Consider the following 16,151-nt stretch of genomic DNA (forward strand, 5'->3'; position numbering starts at 1 on the left):
GGCTTAAACCTTTTAGTTAGTATACATCTATATAGCTTTGAAGTTTTTGTTTTTCATAATTTAAATAAATATAAATGATATACATATTCCCCCAAAGGGAGTCACCTATAGGAGCTTTTATACATTTATTTTAGTTTTTCACTGAGATATTTTCCTTTGTGGTGATTTTCTTTAGAAATGGAGCATCTACGGTTGTCACGGCTATATTTGGAGGCATTCTCCAAAATGAGGTTAACTGCCTCATATGTGGGACAGAATCTAGAAAGTTTGATCCATTCCTAGGTAAGACATATTTGGCATGTGGAGATATGATATTCTATTAAAATAATAATTTTAATGTTTCTTTGAAAATTAAGACAATAAAAAGATACATCTCTAAAAATACATCAATTTTTGAAATTATTTTTTGACTGTGGTTATATGCCTTTAACAGCTCTGTTTTCCTATTTCCTTTTAAGATCTTTCATTAGATATTCCAAGTCAGTTCAGAAATAAGCGCTCTAAGAATCAAGAAAATGGACCAGTTTGTTCATTACGAGGTAAAGATATTTTAATGTTCTAGAATTCTCCTTTTCCCCTGAAATAGCTGAATAGATTTATAAGTTCCATCTATATGTGCTATGTTAATTGCTTTAATGAATTTGTGTTATAACTTAAAAGTCAAACCTGAATGTCTCTTCTTATCCAAAAAAATTTAGTAAGAATGCCTGCCAAAGATATTAGATCAAGCATAAAATATTTCTCACCTTTTCTCTTCTTTTTAATACTAGTTTTAAAATTAAGAGTCTGTAACAAAACTTTTTCTCGTGTTATTTATTCTTTTGTATGACTAATAGTTTGAGAAATCTATTGATGATCCAACTGTTGGTTAAGCCTGAGGCCCTGCTTTTAATTTCAAGACTGTTGAGATTCACATTTACTTTGGGAGATTTTGAACAGATTTTTTCCTTGATGAGTATTAACTGCTTTAGTCAAGGCAAAAGACCTATCTTTGACCAACCACTAAAATGACTAATTGTTCTTCTTAGTCATAAAAAGAAGAAAGTAGGATAGAAAAAAGGAAAATGACTTAGTGTGTGTTGTATCATTAAGTAACTCTTCACTGAAGAGTTATATAAAAATAACATAATTTTTACCCTGAATTGTATGTTCACTAAAAGTAATTCTTTTCTCTTCTTCAGCTATTTTAGGGAGTATTGTCATAACGATTAATATATATACACATATAATCTTTTCCTACAGAAGACTCTATTGGTCCAAAACTGCACTGTCCAATAAGGCAACCATGAGTCACATGTGACTGGTAAAATTTAAATTAATGAAATAAATTTAGTTGCTCAAGCCATATTTTAAGTGTTTAATAACCACATATGGCTAGTGGTTACCGTATTGGACAGCACAGATGCAGAACATTTCAGGTACTGCAGAAAGTTCTATTGGACAGCAGTGCTCTAGAATCAAATTATCCTAGTAAAAATGTGACTTCCTGTTGGGGGAAGGACAGGCTTCTGGTGTCACAGGTGCGCTGTGCAGCATTTGGCTTATTAAAAGAGGAGCAGCAGCAGTCTCGCTTAGAGCACTGTTACTCAGCGAGTTTCTTGAAATCTCTCGGGATGACCGTCAAAGACACTGGACTACTGTAAGAAATGAGAGCAGAGCAACTCTGTATATTAAACATCCATAAAACATTTTGTGGATCTTTTCAGTTTGTTCCCCACCTAAGCAACAGTGTTGATGGTCTCTTTTGAAGAGGAGTTCAGAAGTAATTTCAGGAAGCCCCATCCACTCCACTTCCCCCTAAAATATATGGCTACAGTATATTTCTCCAAAGTTTTTTGGCTTCTTTGAGATTAAGAAAATATCACAATATATTTGATATCAAATTAACTTAGAAAACAAATGTTATCTGCTCAGAGAGGAAGTCAGTAAGAAATTATTAAAGGAATTAGAGCACCTCAAACTGTATAATCTAAATTGGATTATGACTTCATTTTATAATTTCTTCAATAAGAACTGTAATAATATTGACATTAGTAAAAAATACTGTTTCTTGATATAAACATGTGGATATATATTTGAGCAATATTTCCTAGTGTTTAACAAAACCCAGTAAGTCAAGATGCTCTTTGGTTGGAAGATCCAGAGACACTGGTTTGTTCAGGCTTCTTTCCTTCTGCACTGTCCCCCAAAACCAAATTGGTCATATACACGGTTCTTACTTGCCTTCTGTAGCATTTCACTTACTACTATCCCAGATGCTTTCATACTGAGAGACTTTCCTTTCTTGAGAACGTCCAGGAGGAGAGTGTATGACACAGCTTAGGTGGTTGATGGCATTTACATCTCATCCCAAGGAGTATTCTTCTTGGCAAAGACTCACTGAAATCTGATGTGACTGGTATTAGCGTCAGGGGGCCCAGACCATCCTGAAGTGTTTAGCGTTTGGCCGGAAACACGTTTCCTGTATTCTCAGCTGGCTTTCCTTTGAATTCTCAGACCTGATTATTGTTTTGTTAAAGAGCTAACTCCAAATGGATTAAAGACTTGAATGTAAGACCTGAAACTGTGAAAGTTCTAGAAGAAAACATAGGCAGTACGCTCTTCGACATCAGTCTTAGCAACATCTTTTCAAACACCACATCTGACCGGGCAAGAGAAACAATAGAAAAAATAAACAAATGGGACTACATCAAACTAAAAAGCTTCTGCACAGCAAAGGAAACCATCAACAAAACGAAAAGACAACCTAACAATTGGGAGAAGATATTTGCAAACCATACATCTGATAAGGGCTTAATCTCCAAAATATATAAAGAACTCATGCATCTCAACAACAAAAACTACCAACCCAATTAAAAAATGGGCAAAAGACCTGAACAGACATTTCTCCAAAGAAGATATACAGATGGCCAACAGACACATGAAAAGATGTTCAAAATCACTAACTATCAGGGAAATGCAAATCAAAACTACAATGAGATATCACCTCACGCCCGTCAGAATGGCTATAATTAACAAGACAGGAAACAACATGTGTTGGAGAGGTTGTGGAGAGAAGGGAACTCTCATACACTGCTGGTGGGAGTGCAAACTGGTGCAGCCACTATGGAAAACAGTATGGAGATTCCTCAAAAATCAACGATAGAACTACCATATGATCCAGCTATTCCACTGTTGGGTATTTATCCAAAGAACTTGAAAACACCAATTTGCAAAGGTACATGCACCCCTGTGTTCATTGCAGCCTTATTCACAATAGCCAAGACTTGGAAGCAACCTAAGTGCCCATCAAGGGACGAATGGATAAAAAAGCTGTGGTATATATACACAATGGAATACTACTCAGCCATAAGAAACGATGAAATCCAGCCATTTGTGACAACATGGATGGACATTGAGGGCATGATGCAAAGTGAAATAAGTCAGAGGGAGAAGGTCAAATACCGTATGATTTCCTTCAGTAAGTAGTAGATAATAACAACAATAAACAAACACATAGGGACAGAGATTGGATTGGTGGTTACCAGAGGGGAAGGGGGGAGCGAGGAGGGTGAAAGGGATAATTGGGTACATGTGTGTGGTGATGGGTTGTAATTAGTATTTTGGTGGTGAACATGATGTAATCTATGCAGAAATAGAGGTACAATGATGTACACCTGAAATTTTTACAATGTTATAAACCAATGTTACTGCAATAAACAAAAAATTAAAAAAAAAAAAAAAAAAAAAAGAGCTTACTGTCGGCTTAAAAAAGTAGATGATAGGGTCTGGTAACTCCTCATTCTCTTTTTGTTTACCGCTGTTATCAGTTAAGGGCACTGCCTTTCTTGGATGTCCAGCATGTGATGAATTTCAGTTGATTAGATATGTGTGATCACCTAATGTCTTGCTTTTACATGCTTTATAAGTCTACTTGGCAAGAACTGTGTGTGTGCTGTTGGGATCTGTAATTAAGCTTAGTTTTCATTTAAAAAGGAAAGGTGATGGTGAGAAAGACCTCTGGAATTTGAAATTATTTAAAAGTGTGCATATTATGAGAGGCTAAAATAACCCCAGTTCTAAAACCTGACAAAGATACCATCAAAAAGGAAAGAAAATGTAGCCTCATCTTACCAATATTATAGATCAAAGAATCCTAAATAAAATATTAGCAAATAGAATCCAGTACTGTACTAAAACAGTAATATACAGAGATCAAGTAGGATTTATTCCAGTAATGCAAGACTGATTTAATATTAGAAAATATAATTTAGGGGCCAGCCCAGTGGTGTAGTGGTTAAGTTCACACACTCAGCTTTGGTGGCCCGAGGTTCACGGGTTCGGATCTTGGGCGTGGATCTACTCACTGCTCATCAAGCCATGCTGAGGCCGCATCCCACATAGAGCAAGTAGAAGGATGTACAACTAAGACATACAACTATCTACTGGGGCTTTGGGGAGGAAAAAAAAGAGGAAGATTGGCAACAGCTGTTAGCTCAGGGCCACTCTTCCTCAAAAAAAAAAATGTTAAAAAATAAAATATAATTTATTGGGAGAAGACAAATCAAAATGAGCAAGTAGGTTTTGGTAAAATTCCAAATCCATTACTGATTAAAAGAAGAAGAAAAAAAAGACCTCTTATTAACTCTTACTAAGCTAGGAACAGAAATGTTCCTAACTTGATGAGGATTATCCATCAAAAGCGATCAGTGACCATCACAGTTAACAGTAAAGCACTAACGATTTTCCAAGTCAGGAATCAGCCAGGAGACCTGCCACTGAGGGACAAGGTGATAGACAAGGAAGAGAAATAAGAGTAAATAATGCAGAGGAGAGACCAAATTAGCAACATTTGCAGATGAACTGAGTACACATCTAGAACATTTCAAGAGAATCAGTTGGAAATTGTGAGAGAATGTTTAACAATAGCTATCTCTGGAGAGCAGGACTGGGCAGGAGACCTGCTTTTCTAAAAGCCCTCAATGTTTAAAAAATTAAATACAGGGCCGGCCCTGTGGCTTGGTGGTTAAGTGCGCGCGCTGCAACGCTGGCGGCCGGGGTTCGGATCCCGGGTGCGCATCGAGGCACCACTTCTCCGTCCATCCTGAGGCCGAGTCCCACATACAGCAACTAGAAGGATGTGCAGCTATGACATACAACTATCTGCTGGGGCTTTGGGGGGAAAAAATAAATAAAATCTTTAAAAAAAAATTAAATACAGGTATTACTTTGACAAATAAGTTGTAAACATGGAGCAAAAAATTTTAGTAAGGTGGCCAAAGAGAAAATAAATAGGCAAAAAACCAATTGCTTTCCTGTACACAGCAAAAGATCCTATTCACAGTAGCAATAAAATCTCAAGAATAAATTTACTGAGAAATATGTAAGACCTAGATGAAGAAAATTATAAAACTTCATAAAAGGACAGATAAAAGCCTGAACAGAGCCATGTCATATTCTTAGATGGGAAGATTCAATATGGTAGAGATGTCAGTTTTCCCCAGAATTACTCCCTAAATTTATTCTAATTTGTTCAAAAGTAGAAATTCTTAAGAGGAGCTTAAAAAGTTTTTAAAATGAAGATAAGGGAGCAGGATAGTGATAAGGTAGGAAATGTCCTAGAAGTACTAATTTAGCAGGTGCTGATGTAAAAATGTATATATGAGAATTTATTATATGGCAAAGAAAAAACTTCAAGGCAGTGGAGGAAATAAGAAATTAGTCAATAAATGGTGTTAATGTAAATGAAAATGTGGGACAATATTAATTTCATCCCTAACTCATATCTTTTCCCAAATTAATTTGAGGTTTCGAGATTTAATAAAACCACAGAACACTATATGAAAACATCTTTTTGATCTTGTTGCAGGAGAGATCTTTATAAGTATGTCACCAAAGCCAGAACCTGTAAAGGAAAAAATTCATAAAAGACACCATAAATAAAGTAGAAAAGGAGATGATAAACTTGAAACAAATATTTGTAACATATGTGAAAGAGAGTACTTGGGCAAAGTATATGAATAGGAAAAAGAAATGCAAATAGTCAATTTAACATCTGAAAAAATATTGTGTCATTTATATTCAAGAAAGCATAAGTAAAGCAAAATTGGTCAAAATGATAGAGATAGATAATATCCGTTGTTAGTGAAAGTTATGGAAAGCGGGCACTCTCATATATTGGTGTTAGGAGTATAATTGCTGCAGCTTTTGGAGGGTAGTGATCACCATTTTTAAAGGGAATTCCCTGAGACATAGTAATTTGACTTGCAAATGTGGGCAATAGCATATGTAAAAGATGTTCATTGAAACATTCTTTGTTATTGCAAAAAATAAAAACAATTTATGTGTTTACCAGTAGGGCATTGGTTTAATAAATTGTACTCTGTATAAGTTAAGAAAAAGTTGATCAATTGCCAGGCCACAGAAAGATAGCTACAAAATATTGTAGAGTAACACACTGTCTGTGGAAGTATGTATATAAAATGATTCCATTTGTGTAAGATAAAAAACATTCACATGTGCATTAAAATTCTTGAGCAACATACTCCATCTGTTCACAGTGATTATCTTAGGGGAGTGGGATTCAGGAAGAAATGGAAGCATAACGTATTTTTTCATGCTCTTTTATATTGTTTGAATTTTTTTAAGCTATTGTGTCAACCTTTATAATTATATATTTGCGGGGAATAAAACAAAATGTGGATTAATTTATGTATACTCCCCAATTACTGCTTTGCTAAATTAAATTTATATAGTGTATAAAGGTGATCTAATAACTTCAACAAACCAGTTGTATTCCCTGCTCTCCATAGGGTTGCTATTTAACAGTTTATATAATGTAGAAGACTGATGCTTGTGAGAGATATGCCCTGAAACCTTTGAAAATCTTAGGAGTTTCAAAAACCACCATTACATATTTTTTTTTCCTCATGAAATGCAATAAAATACAAATGAAAAATTTAAGCAGCTTCCTCAGATCCTTAATGAGAGAAGTGAAGGTAGGTAGAGAACAACAAAGCTTTGCTGAGATGTGAATGCTGGGTAGCTCCTGGACTATTCACTGGCCGTGTGACTCACTTCCAGATATGAACTTGGAAGTGAAATTCATACTCATGCTGCTGCAAAATATTAAGCTGTAGAACATTTCAGGGTCATTCAGACTCTTCACAAATTATAACGGCAGTTGTCAAATCTGTGAATGTCAAGGATATGCTAGATCTAGGCAGGCTTCCTCTTAAAGAAATGTGCATACATGCTTTGATAATGGTTTTCCTTATTACAAAGAAAGAAAATTCTTGGTATGTTCATTGTAGAATTTAGGGAAAATTCAAAAGAGCGTAAAGAGGAAAATAAACATCTCTTGTAAGCCTACTGTTCAGAAATACTGTGGTTAAGGATATCTTAGGGCCGGCCCCGTGGCTTAACGTTTAAGTGCGCGCGCTCTGCTACTGGTGGCCCAGGTTCGGATCCCGGGTGTGCACCGACGCACCGCTTCTCCGGCCATGCTGAGGCCGCGTCCAGCATACAGCAACTACAAGGATGTGCAACTACGACATACAACTATCTATCTACTGGGGCTTTGGGGAAAAAAAAAAAAAGGAGGAGGATTCGCAATAGATGTTAGCTCAGAGCCGGTCTTCCTCAGCAAAAAGAGGAGGATTAGCATGGATGTTAGCTCAGGGCTGATCTTCCTCAAAAAAAAAAAAAGGATATTTTAATTTAAAAACTGATTTAAAAGGTATTTTATAAAAAGGCAGCAGTCAGAACTTTAGAATTATTGTGGGTTTTTTTTTTTTTATTTTAACCCATAGAAACCATTAGAAATAGGCATTAGGTTTTCAGGAGAGCTAAAGAAGCTTTTTTAAAACCCATAGGGAGATGACTGTGAGGGTGGGGTTATTCCTCTACTAATCCAGCCAGGGTTTATAATGTTGCTTCTTTATTACAATTCCCTGGAGGCTGCCCACAGGCATACCAGTCTTCCGACCTATTGCAGCTGTGACTGAGGTTGCTGCATTGTCTGGGGTACAGTGGCAGGTGTGGGACTCCTAGGCCTGTTGCAGCAGCAGAGAGAGGTGTGAGAGCACAAAGAGGGCTCCTAGAGGCACTTTGGGCCACCATTTTTTTAATTGGGTGTTTGAAAAACCAGGCTAAGCTTGTATTGTTTATTTATGAATCATCTAATGGACCTTTCATGTCTTCTGTTCCATTTGGGTTTATCACATGGCCTCACATGAAAAGGAGGGAACTCTGCACTGTGTTGTGCAGAAATCGGCTGTGGGACCACTTGGTGGTCACCCAGTAAGTTTAAGCCTCTCAAAAAGGCAGGGAGGAAGAAAATGTTGGAAAGCAAGATGCTAGGGGAACATGAAAAGAACATCCTTTGAGTTGGGGAGAAGATGAGGACTGGAAGGTTGCTGAAGAGAGGGGCTTTGTTTTCAGAAAAGGAGTAGGGCCATGCAGCCACGGGCTGTGGAAAGCGGGCAGGGGCCTCCACCTCGAGAGGGCTGCCAGCGTGGCTGTAGAGGCGCCCACCGGTGTCAGGGCAGGGAGAAGAGACCAGAGAGCAGTCCAGTCTTTCTGTGCATTTTACATTTTGGTCTCAAAATTGCAAATGATTTGCTGTGAAATGTTGACATATTCTTTCTTTCAATAATCTCAACACTTCTAACGGTATCAAATTCCTGAAATTAGAGGTTCTAAATAATTACCACAGGAGACTTACAGTACCACCTGCTAACTCATTAGTTCCCCCCTCTGAATGACTCTGTGCTTCCATAAACAGCGGAGAGGCCGTTTCAGAAGGTGGTTCAGTGCGGGTTCAACATAGGAAAAAAGGCTTTCCCGCTGTTGAATCATTTCTGCTTCTCAGTGTTGTGTGGCTGGGAAGATGTGAGAAGCAGTGTCTTGGTGAATTTTACAACCACCTGGTTAATGGGATGGAGAGGCTGAATGACAGAGCATCTCAGAATCATCATTTTTACCTGGCCTTTTATTTGGGAAAGTTTCAAGCAGATATTGATCTTCACTTATAGTTACATGCGGCGTAATGACATTTCAGTCAATGACAGACCACATATACGATGGTGGTTGCATAAGATTAGTACCATATAACCTAGGTGTGTAGTAGGCTATACCGTCTAGGTCTGTGTAAGTACACTTGGATGTTGGCACAATGATGAAATTGCCTAATGACGCATTTCTCAGAATGTATCCCCATTGTTAAGCAACACATGACTATATTTAGAAAAAAAATTTTTTTATGCTGGTAAAATATAAACAAAAATTTACCATGTTAATAATTTAAGTGTACAATTCAGTAAACTCACAACCATCACCACTATTTCCAGAACTTCTTTATCATCCAAAACAGAAACTCTATACCAATTAAATAGTAACTCCCATTCCTCCTCTCCCTAGCGCTGGTAACTTCTGTTCTACTTCCTGTCCATGAATTTGCTTATGCTAGGTACTTCATTACTAGTGAAATACTTTTGTAACTGGCTTATTTTACTTAGCATAATGTTTTCAAGGTTTATCCATGTTGTGGCATGTATCAGAATTGCTCTCCTTTTTAAGGCTGAGCAATATTCCATTATAAGTATAGACCACATTTTGTTTACCCATTAATCTGTTGATGGGCACTTGGGTTGCTTCCACCTTTTGCCTATTGTGAATAATGCTGCTATGAACATAAGTTTACAAATATCTGTTTATCTGCTTTCAATTCTTTTGGGCATATACCTAGGAGTGGAATTGCTAGATCATATAGTATTTAGCTTTTTGAGGAACTGCCAAACTATTTTCCACAGTGGTTATACCATTTTACATTCTCACCAGCAGTGCAAGAGGGTTCTAATTTCTCCAGTTTTATTTTACGTTTTTTTGTGAGGAAGATTGGCCCTGAGCTAACATCTGCCAATCCTCCTCTTTTTGCTGAGGAAGCCTGACCCTGGGCTAACATCCATGCCTGTCTTCCTCCACTTTATATATGGGACACCGCCACAGCATGGCTCAACAAGCGGTGTGTCAGTGTGCACCCGGGATCTGCACCGGTGAACCCCGGGCTGCCAAAGTGGAGCACGTGCGCTTAACTGCTTGTGCCACTGGGCCAGCCCCTAATTTCTCCAATTTTAGCTAACACTTGTTTTTCTTTTTTTTTTTTAGTAATAACCACCATAATGAATGTGAAGTGGTATCTCATTGTGGTTTTGATTTGCATTTGCCTAATTATTAATGCTGTTGAGTATCTTTTCTTGTGCTTATTGGCCATTTGTATATCTTCTCTGGAGAAATGTCTACTGAAGTCCTTTGCATTTTTTTTTTTGGTGGGGAGAGGAAGATCAGCCCTGAGCTAACATCCGATGCCAATCCTCCTCTTTTTTACTGAGGAAGATTGGCCCTGGGCTAACATCCGTGCCCCTCTTCCTCTACTTTATATGGGACACTGCCACAGCATGGCTTGATAAGCGGTGCGTTGGTGCGTGCCCAGGATCCGAACCTTTGAACCCTGGGCCACCATAGCAGAGCTCGTGCGCTTAACCACTGCGCCACCGGGCCGGCCCCACCCATTTTTTAATCAAGTGGTTTATTTTTGTTGTTGCTGAGTTGTGGGAGTTCTTTATGTATTGTGGCTCGTAATCCCTTATCAGAGACATGATTTGCAAATATTTTTCTCCCATCCTGTGGTTTGTATTTTCACTCTCTTGTGAGTGTCCTTTAATACACAGTTTTTAATTTCGACAAAGTCCAATTTATCTAATTTTTCTTTTGTTGCCTGTGCTTTTGGTGTCATATCAATCATTGCCAAATCCAATGCCATGAAGCTTTTCCCCCGTGTTTTCTTCTAAGAGTCTTATTGTTTAGGTCTGTGATCCATTTTGAGTTAATTTTTCTATATAGTATTAGGTAAGGGTCCAGCTTCATTCTTTTGCATATGGATATGCAGTTTTCCCAGCACCATTTGTTGAAAAGACTGTCTTTTCCCCATTGAATGCTCCTGTTGCTCTTGTCAAAAATCAGTTGGCCATATGTTCAAGGGTTTATTTCTGGGCTCTCTATTCTATTCCACTGATCTGTATGTCTGTCTCTATGGCAGTACCACACTGTTTTGACTACTGTAGCTTTGTAGTAAGTTTTGAAATCAGAAAAGTGTGAGTCTTGCAACTTTCTTCTTTTTCAGGATTGTTTTGGCTATTCAGGATTCTTTGAGATTCCACATGAATTTTAGAATGAGCTTTTCTATTTCTGCCAAAAATGCCATTGGGATTTTGATAGGGATTGCATTGAATCTGTTGATCGCTATGGGTGGTTTTGTCATGTTAAAGACCTATGTCATCCATAAACATAGGTCTTTCCATTTATTTATGTCTTCATAAATTTTGTAGTTTTCAGCGTTAAATCTCCTTAGCTAAATGTATTACTAAGTATTTCTTTTTGATGTTATCATAAATGGAATTGTCTTAATTTCCTCTTTGGATTGTTTATAGTAAGTGTATAGATACAACTGAGTTTTGTGTGTTGATTTTGTATCCTGCAACTTTGTCAAATTTGTTTATTCTAGCATTTAAAAATAAATCTTTTGGGTTTTCTACCTATAAGATCATGTCATCTGCAAACAGAGATAATTTTACTTGTTCCTTTTCAATTTAGATGCCTTTTCTTTTTCTTGCCTAATTGCTCTGGCCAAAACTTCCAATGCTATGTTGAATGGAATTGGCAAAAGCGGGCATCCTTGTCTTCTTCCTGATCTTAAGGGAAAAGCTTTCAATCTTTCAAAGCTTTCAATCTGAGTATAATGTTTGCTTTGGGTTTTTCATCATGTTGAAGAAGTTGCCTTCTTTTCCTAGTTTGAGTGTTGAACATGCTGATTTTGAAATGTGGAAAGTTCTGTTTTTCTTTTCTATAGCTAATCGCCCACCCCCACCCCAAGGCTACAACTTTTTACATGATGCAACAAATACTTGCTGATGAAAGCTCCCATGATTTCAGCTTCAGAGCTTATAAGCACCATAGTGGTCAGTCTAAAGGGATTCATGGTACCAGCCAGTCTGTGGTGTAGTCAGTGCTCCTTATAGCTCGAAATGTGGAATTGGGGAGGCCCCTGAGGACAACATCACTCTAAGTTGCAAATTTGGGTTTAGTGTTTGAGACTTGCTTCAGGAAATATAAGGTTGAAACAGTATACCCTTTCCTAGGAACCATCCTTGACATAAAATAGCAATTTGGCAATGTTGTATTCAGGAGATCTATTAGGACAAAGTTGAAGAGAGATGGTCACTGTTCATTAGAGCTTGGGAAAGGCTCAAAAAAAAGAAGTGAGAATTAAGCTGGGGGTAACAAGGGTGGGATGTACATTCCAGGTGTTGGGATCAGGGAGCAAAGGCATATTCAGGAATGCATGGGGGTGGTTCTTGTTCAAGATGGCGACATAGGGAGATCCTGAGCTCACTTCCTCCCACAGACACACTGAATCTATAGCTACATATGGAACAATTTCCTCTGAAAAAAACCCCTAAAACCTAGCTGAGTGACTCCTGCACATTGGGTAAGCAAGAAGGAAACCACATTGAAGCAGGGAGGGGAGGCTGAGAGGCAGTCTTGCTATAAATCCACTCCTAGCATGGCAACCCACAATCAGGAGGGAATTCAAACCTTGGAACTTCTCCCTGAGGAGTGAAGAGTTCAAACTCCACTTTGGGCACCCCAAATTTTAAGATCTGCACCTGAGTAAACATCTAGCTTTGAAAACCAGTGGGGCTCGCATCCACGAGACCCACGAGGCTGTAGTGAACTGAGAACCGGCTCTGAAAGGGCTCTTACAGGCACTCATTCGCCCTAAGGCTCAGCGCAGAAGCAGCCTTTTGAAAAGCGCCCAGACTTTATGTGAAAGAGGCTTATTTGCTAATCTTAAAGCCCTGGCCCGAGGGGCAGGGACCTGCAGGGATACTCTCAGGGATGGAGGCTAGTGGGCAACATCTTGGTGCTCTCCCTCTGCCACACTGCAGATGCCCGTTTCTCCCAACAGGAGCTTTTACATGTGTCTAGAGGCCAGGGGTCTTGTGTTGCTGGGTCCCATGGAACTGTGACAATCAGAGAGACAGTTCATGGCATGCTACCACCCCAGGCACTGCAGAGACAGCAAACTGAAACACTCCGGTCTTTCTAAGAAAGAGGCCTATTTGCTTGTCCAGGCACTGTGGCCTGAGGAGCAGGCTTCTAGTTCGGCACACTTAGGGGCCTATAGAGTTGCCCTCAGGGAACGGAGGCAAGTGGATGCAACCTTTACTTTCTCCCCCTGCCTTGTTCCACAGCTTGCCAGTATCTCCCAGAAAGGAGCTTATACCCTTGTCTGGCGCCCCGATTTTTGTGGCTGCTGCCAGGGGGCTCTTTTACATCACCTGGCTCTGGTGGCCCATGGGGCTTATACTCGTGGGTCCCACAGGACTGTAACCAATAGAGAAAGAGTTCTTAAACAGCTACCACCCTCAGGGCACAAGAGGCAACAGACCCAGGAGCCCAGTCTTTCTGTGAAAGAGCCTATTAGCTTATCATCACAGCTGCAGCCTGAGGGGCAGGCATCTAACTAGACACACAGCTGAGGGCTGACCGTAATCCTTTCCAGAGACCTCAGAGAGAGCACGCTATCTTTGCACTCTCCCTCTGCCACACTTCAGAGTGCCAGTATCTCTCAGACGGCAACTCTTATACACGTCTAGTACCCCGGTTTTTATGGCTGCTGCACAGGGGATGCCCCTGATCACCTGACTCTGGTGGCCAGTGAGGCTTGCATTCCTGGGTCCCTCCAGACTCATACTCGGAAAGACAGTTCTTGGCAGACTGCCACCCTCAGGGCACTGCACAGACAGCAGACTGAAACACACCCCACCCAAGTCTTTCTGTGAAAGAGGTCTATTCGCTCCAGCCTTGTCCTAGAGCTTCCGTCTGAGGGACAGACTTCAGGTGTAGCACACATCTAGGGGCCTGTGGAGATGCTCCCAGGGAATGTAGGCTGGGGGACGCCATCTTTGCACTCTCTCTTTGCCTCACTACAGTTCACTAGCATCTCCTAGAAAGGAGCTTATACATTCATCTGCAACCACAGTTTTTTTGCCTGCCACCCAGGGGACACCTCCAGATGACCTAGCTCTGGGCCAGTGGGGCTTACGCTTGCAGTCTCACAGGAATGTATATACTTGCAGACTATAGAAGCTGCTGCCTGAGGGTCTGGCTTCCTGACTTGAATCTAGGTGCTGAATGAGATCCTCCCCCATTGGGACATTGACAGGTCTTGGCACATCCTCAACTACTGGGAGCTATTAAAATTAGGTTGCTTGGGGCCAGCCCCATGGCGTAGCGGTTAAGTGCACAGGCTCTGCTGCTGGCAGCCCAGGGTTCGGATCCCGGGCACGCACCGCTTGTCAGGCCATGCCGTGGCAGCATCCCACATAAAGTGGAGGAAGATGGGCACGGATGTTAGCCCAGGGCCAGTCTTCCTCAGCAAAAAGAGAAGGATTGGCATGGATGTTAGCTCAGGGATGATATTCCTCACACACACACACACACACACACATACACACACACAAAAACAGGTTGCTTGGACAATCTAAAGGTTTGAGAGAAAACCAAGAGCTAAGGCAGAGTTGAATGAAAAGGTTCATCTCCTACATGAGGCCACTCCTTCAAGACTGGGAGAGATGGCTGTTTCATCTAATGCATAGAAACCAACACAGAGAATCAAGCAAAATGAAGAAACAAAGGAATATGGTCCAAAGGAAAGAACAAGATAAAACCTCAGGAAAAAACCTTAACAAAATGAAGATAAGTAATTTACCTGATAAAGAGTTCAAAGTAATGGTCATAAAGATACTCACCAATCTTGGGAGAAGAATGGATGAACACAGTGAGAATTTCAGAGATAGAAAATATAAGAAAGTACCAAATAGAAGTCACAGAGCTGAAGAATACAATAACTGAACTGAAGAAATACACTAGAGGGGTTCAACAGCACTTAGATGAAGCAGAAGAACGGATCTGGAATGCAAAGACAGGGCAGTGGAACTCACCCAATCAGAGCAGCAAAAAGAAAAAAGAATGAAAAAAGTGAAGATAGCTTAAGGGACTTATGGAACAACATCAAGTGGACTAACATTCACATGATAGGGCTCCCAGAAGGAGAAGAGAGAGAGAAAGGAACAGAAAACCTATTTGAAGAAACAGTGGCTGAAAACTTCCTTAACCTAGGGAAGGAAACAGACATCCAGATCCAGGAATCCCAGAGAGTCCCAAATAAGAGGAACCCAAAGAGACCCACATGAAGATACATTATAATGAAAATGTCAAAAGCTAAAGACAAGGAGAGAATTTTAAAAGCAGCAAGAGAAAAAAAACTTATGTACAAAAGAACCTTCAGGAGAAACTTTGCAGGCCAGAATTAGTGGGTAATATATTCAAAGTGCTGAAAGAAAAATACTTCCAACTAACAATAACTCTCCTTCAATTCTGAATGATAATTTTGCCAGGTAAAGCATTTTCCAGACAAGCGAAAGCTAAAGGAGATCATTGCCATTAAGCTGGCCTTACAAGAAATGTTAAAAAGACTTTAAGCTGAAAAGAGAAGGCACTAATTAATAACAAGAAAACATATGAAAGTATAAAGCTCACTGGTAAAGGTAAATATATAGTAAAGGTAGTGGATTAATCACTTATAAAGGTAGTATGAAGGTTAAAAGACAAAAGTCATAAAAATAACTGTTACTACAATTAGTTAAGGGATACACAAGATAACAAGATGTAGAATGTGACATAAAACATAAAATGTGTGTGCGGGGGTTAAAAACGCAGAGCTTTGGATTGTGTTCAAACTTAAGTTGTTATCAACTTAAAATAGACTGGTATAAGTTGTTATATGTAAGCCTCACGGCAACCACAAAGCAAAAACCTATAGTAGATACACAAAAGATAATGAGAAAGGAATCTAAGCATACTACTAAAGAAATTCACCAAACCACAAAGGAAGAGAGCAAGAGAAGAAAGGAACAGCAAGGAACTAGAAAACAGCCAGCAAACAATTAACAAATGGCAGTAAGTACATACCTATCAGTAATTACTTTAAGTGTAAATAGACTAAATTCTCCAATCCAAAGACATGGAGTGGCTGAATGGATAAAAAA

The 16,151-nt window shown here is 39.4% G+C and overlaps 1 protein-coding gene across 4 annotated transcripts in view; it reads left to right on the forward strand.

Annotated features, from left to right (window-relative positions):
* The window catches only part of USP3 (ubiquitin specific peptidase 3), a 98,883-nt gene that overhangs the window by 68,986 nt on the left and 13,746 nt on the right, over positions 1–16,151 (forward strand). For all 4 annotated transcript variants that reach the window (XR_015551357.1, XM_087428331.1, XM_004421669.3 and 1 more), the window contains 2 exons: positions 176–282; positions 459–539. Coding sequence is in view for 3 of the 4 variants with exons in the window: in XM_087428331.1 (XP_087284457.1) it covers positions 176–282; positions 459–539 (188 nt within the window). In the remaining variant the exon portion in view is untranslated. The remainder of the gene's footprint in view (positions 1–175; positions 283–458; positions 540–16,151) is intronic.

The sequence above is a fragment of the Ceratotherium simum genome, chromosome 3 (assembly GCF_057802395.1).
Source record: "Ceratotherium simum simum isolate JZ-2026a chromosome 3, ASM5780239v1, whole genome shotgun sequence".
In the NCBI taxonomy this organism is placed as follows: Eukaryota; Metazoa; Chordata; class Mammalia; order Perissodactyla; family Rhinocerotidae; genus Ceratotherium; species Ceratotherium simum.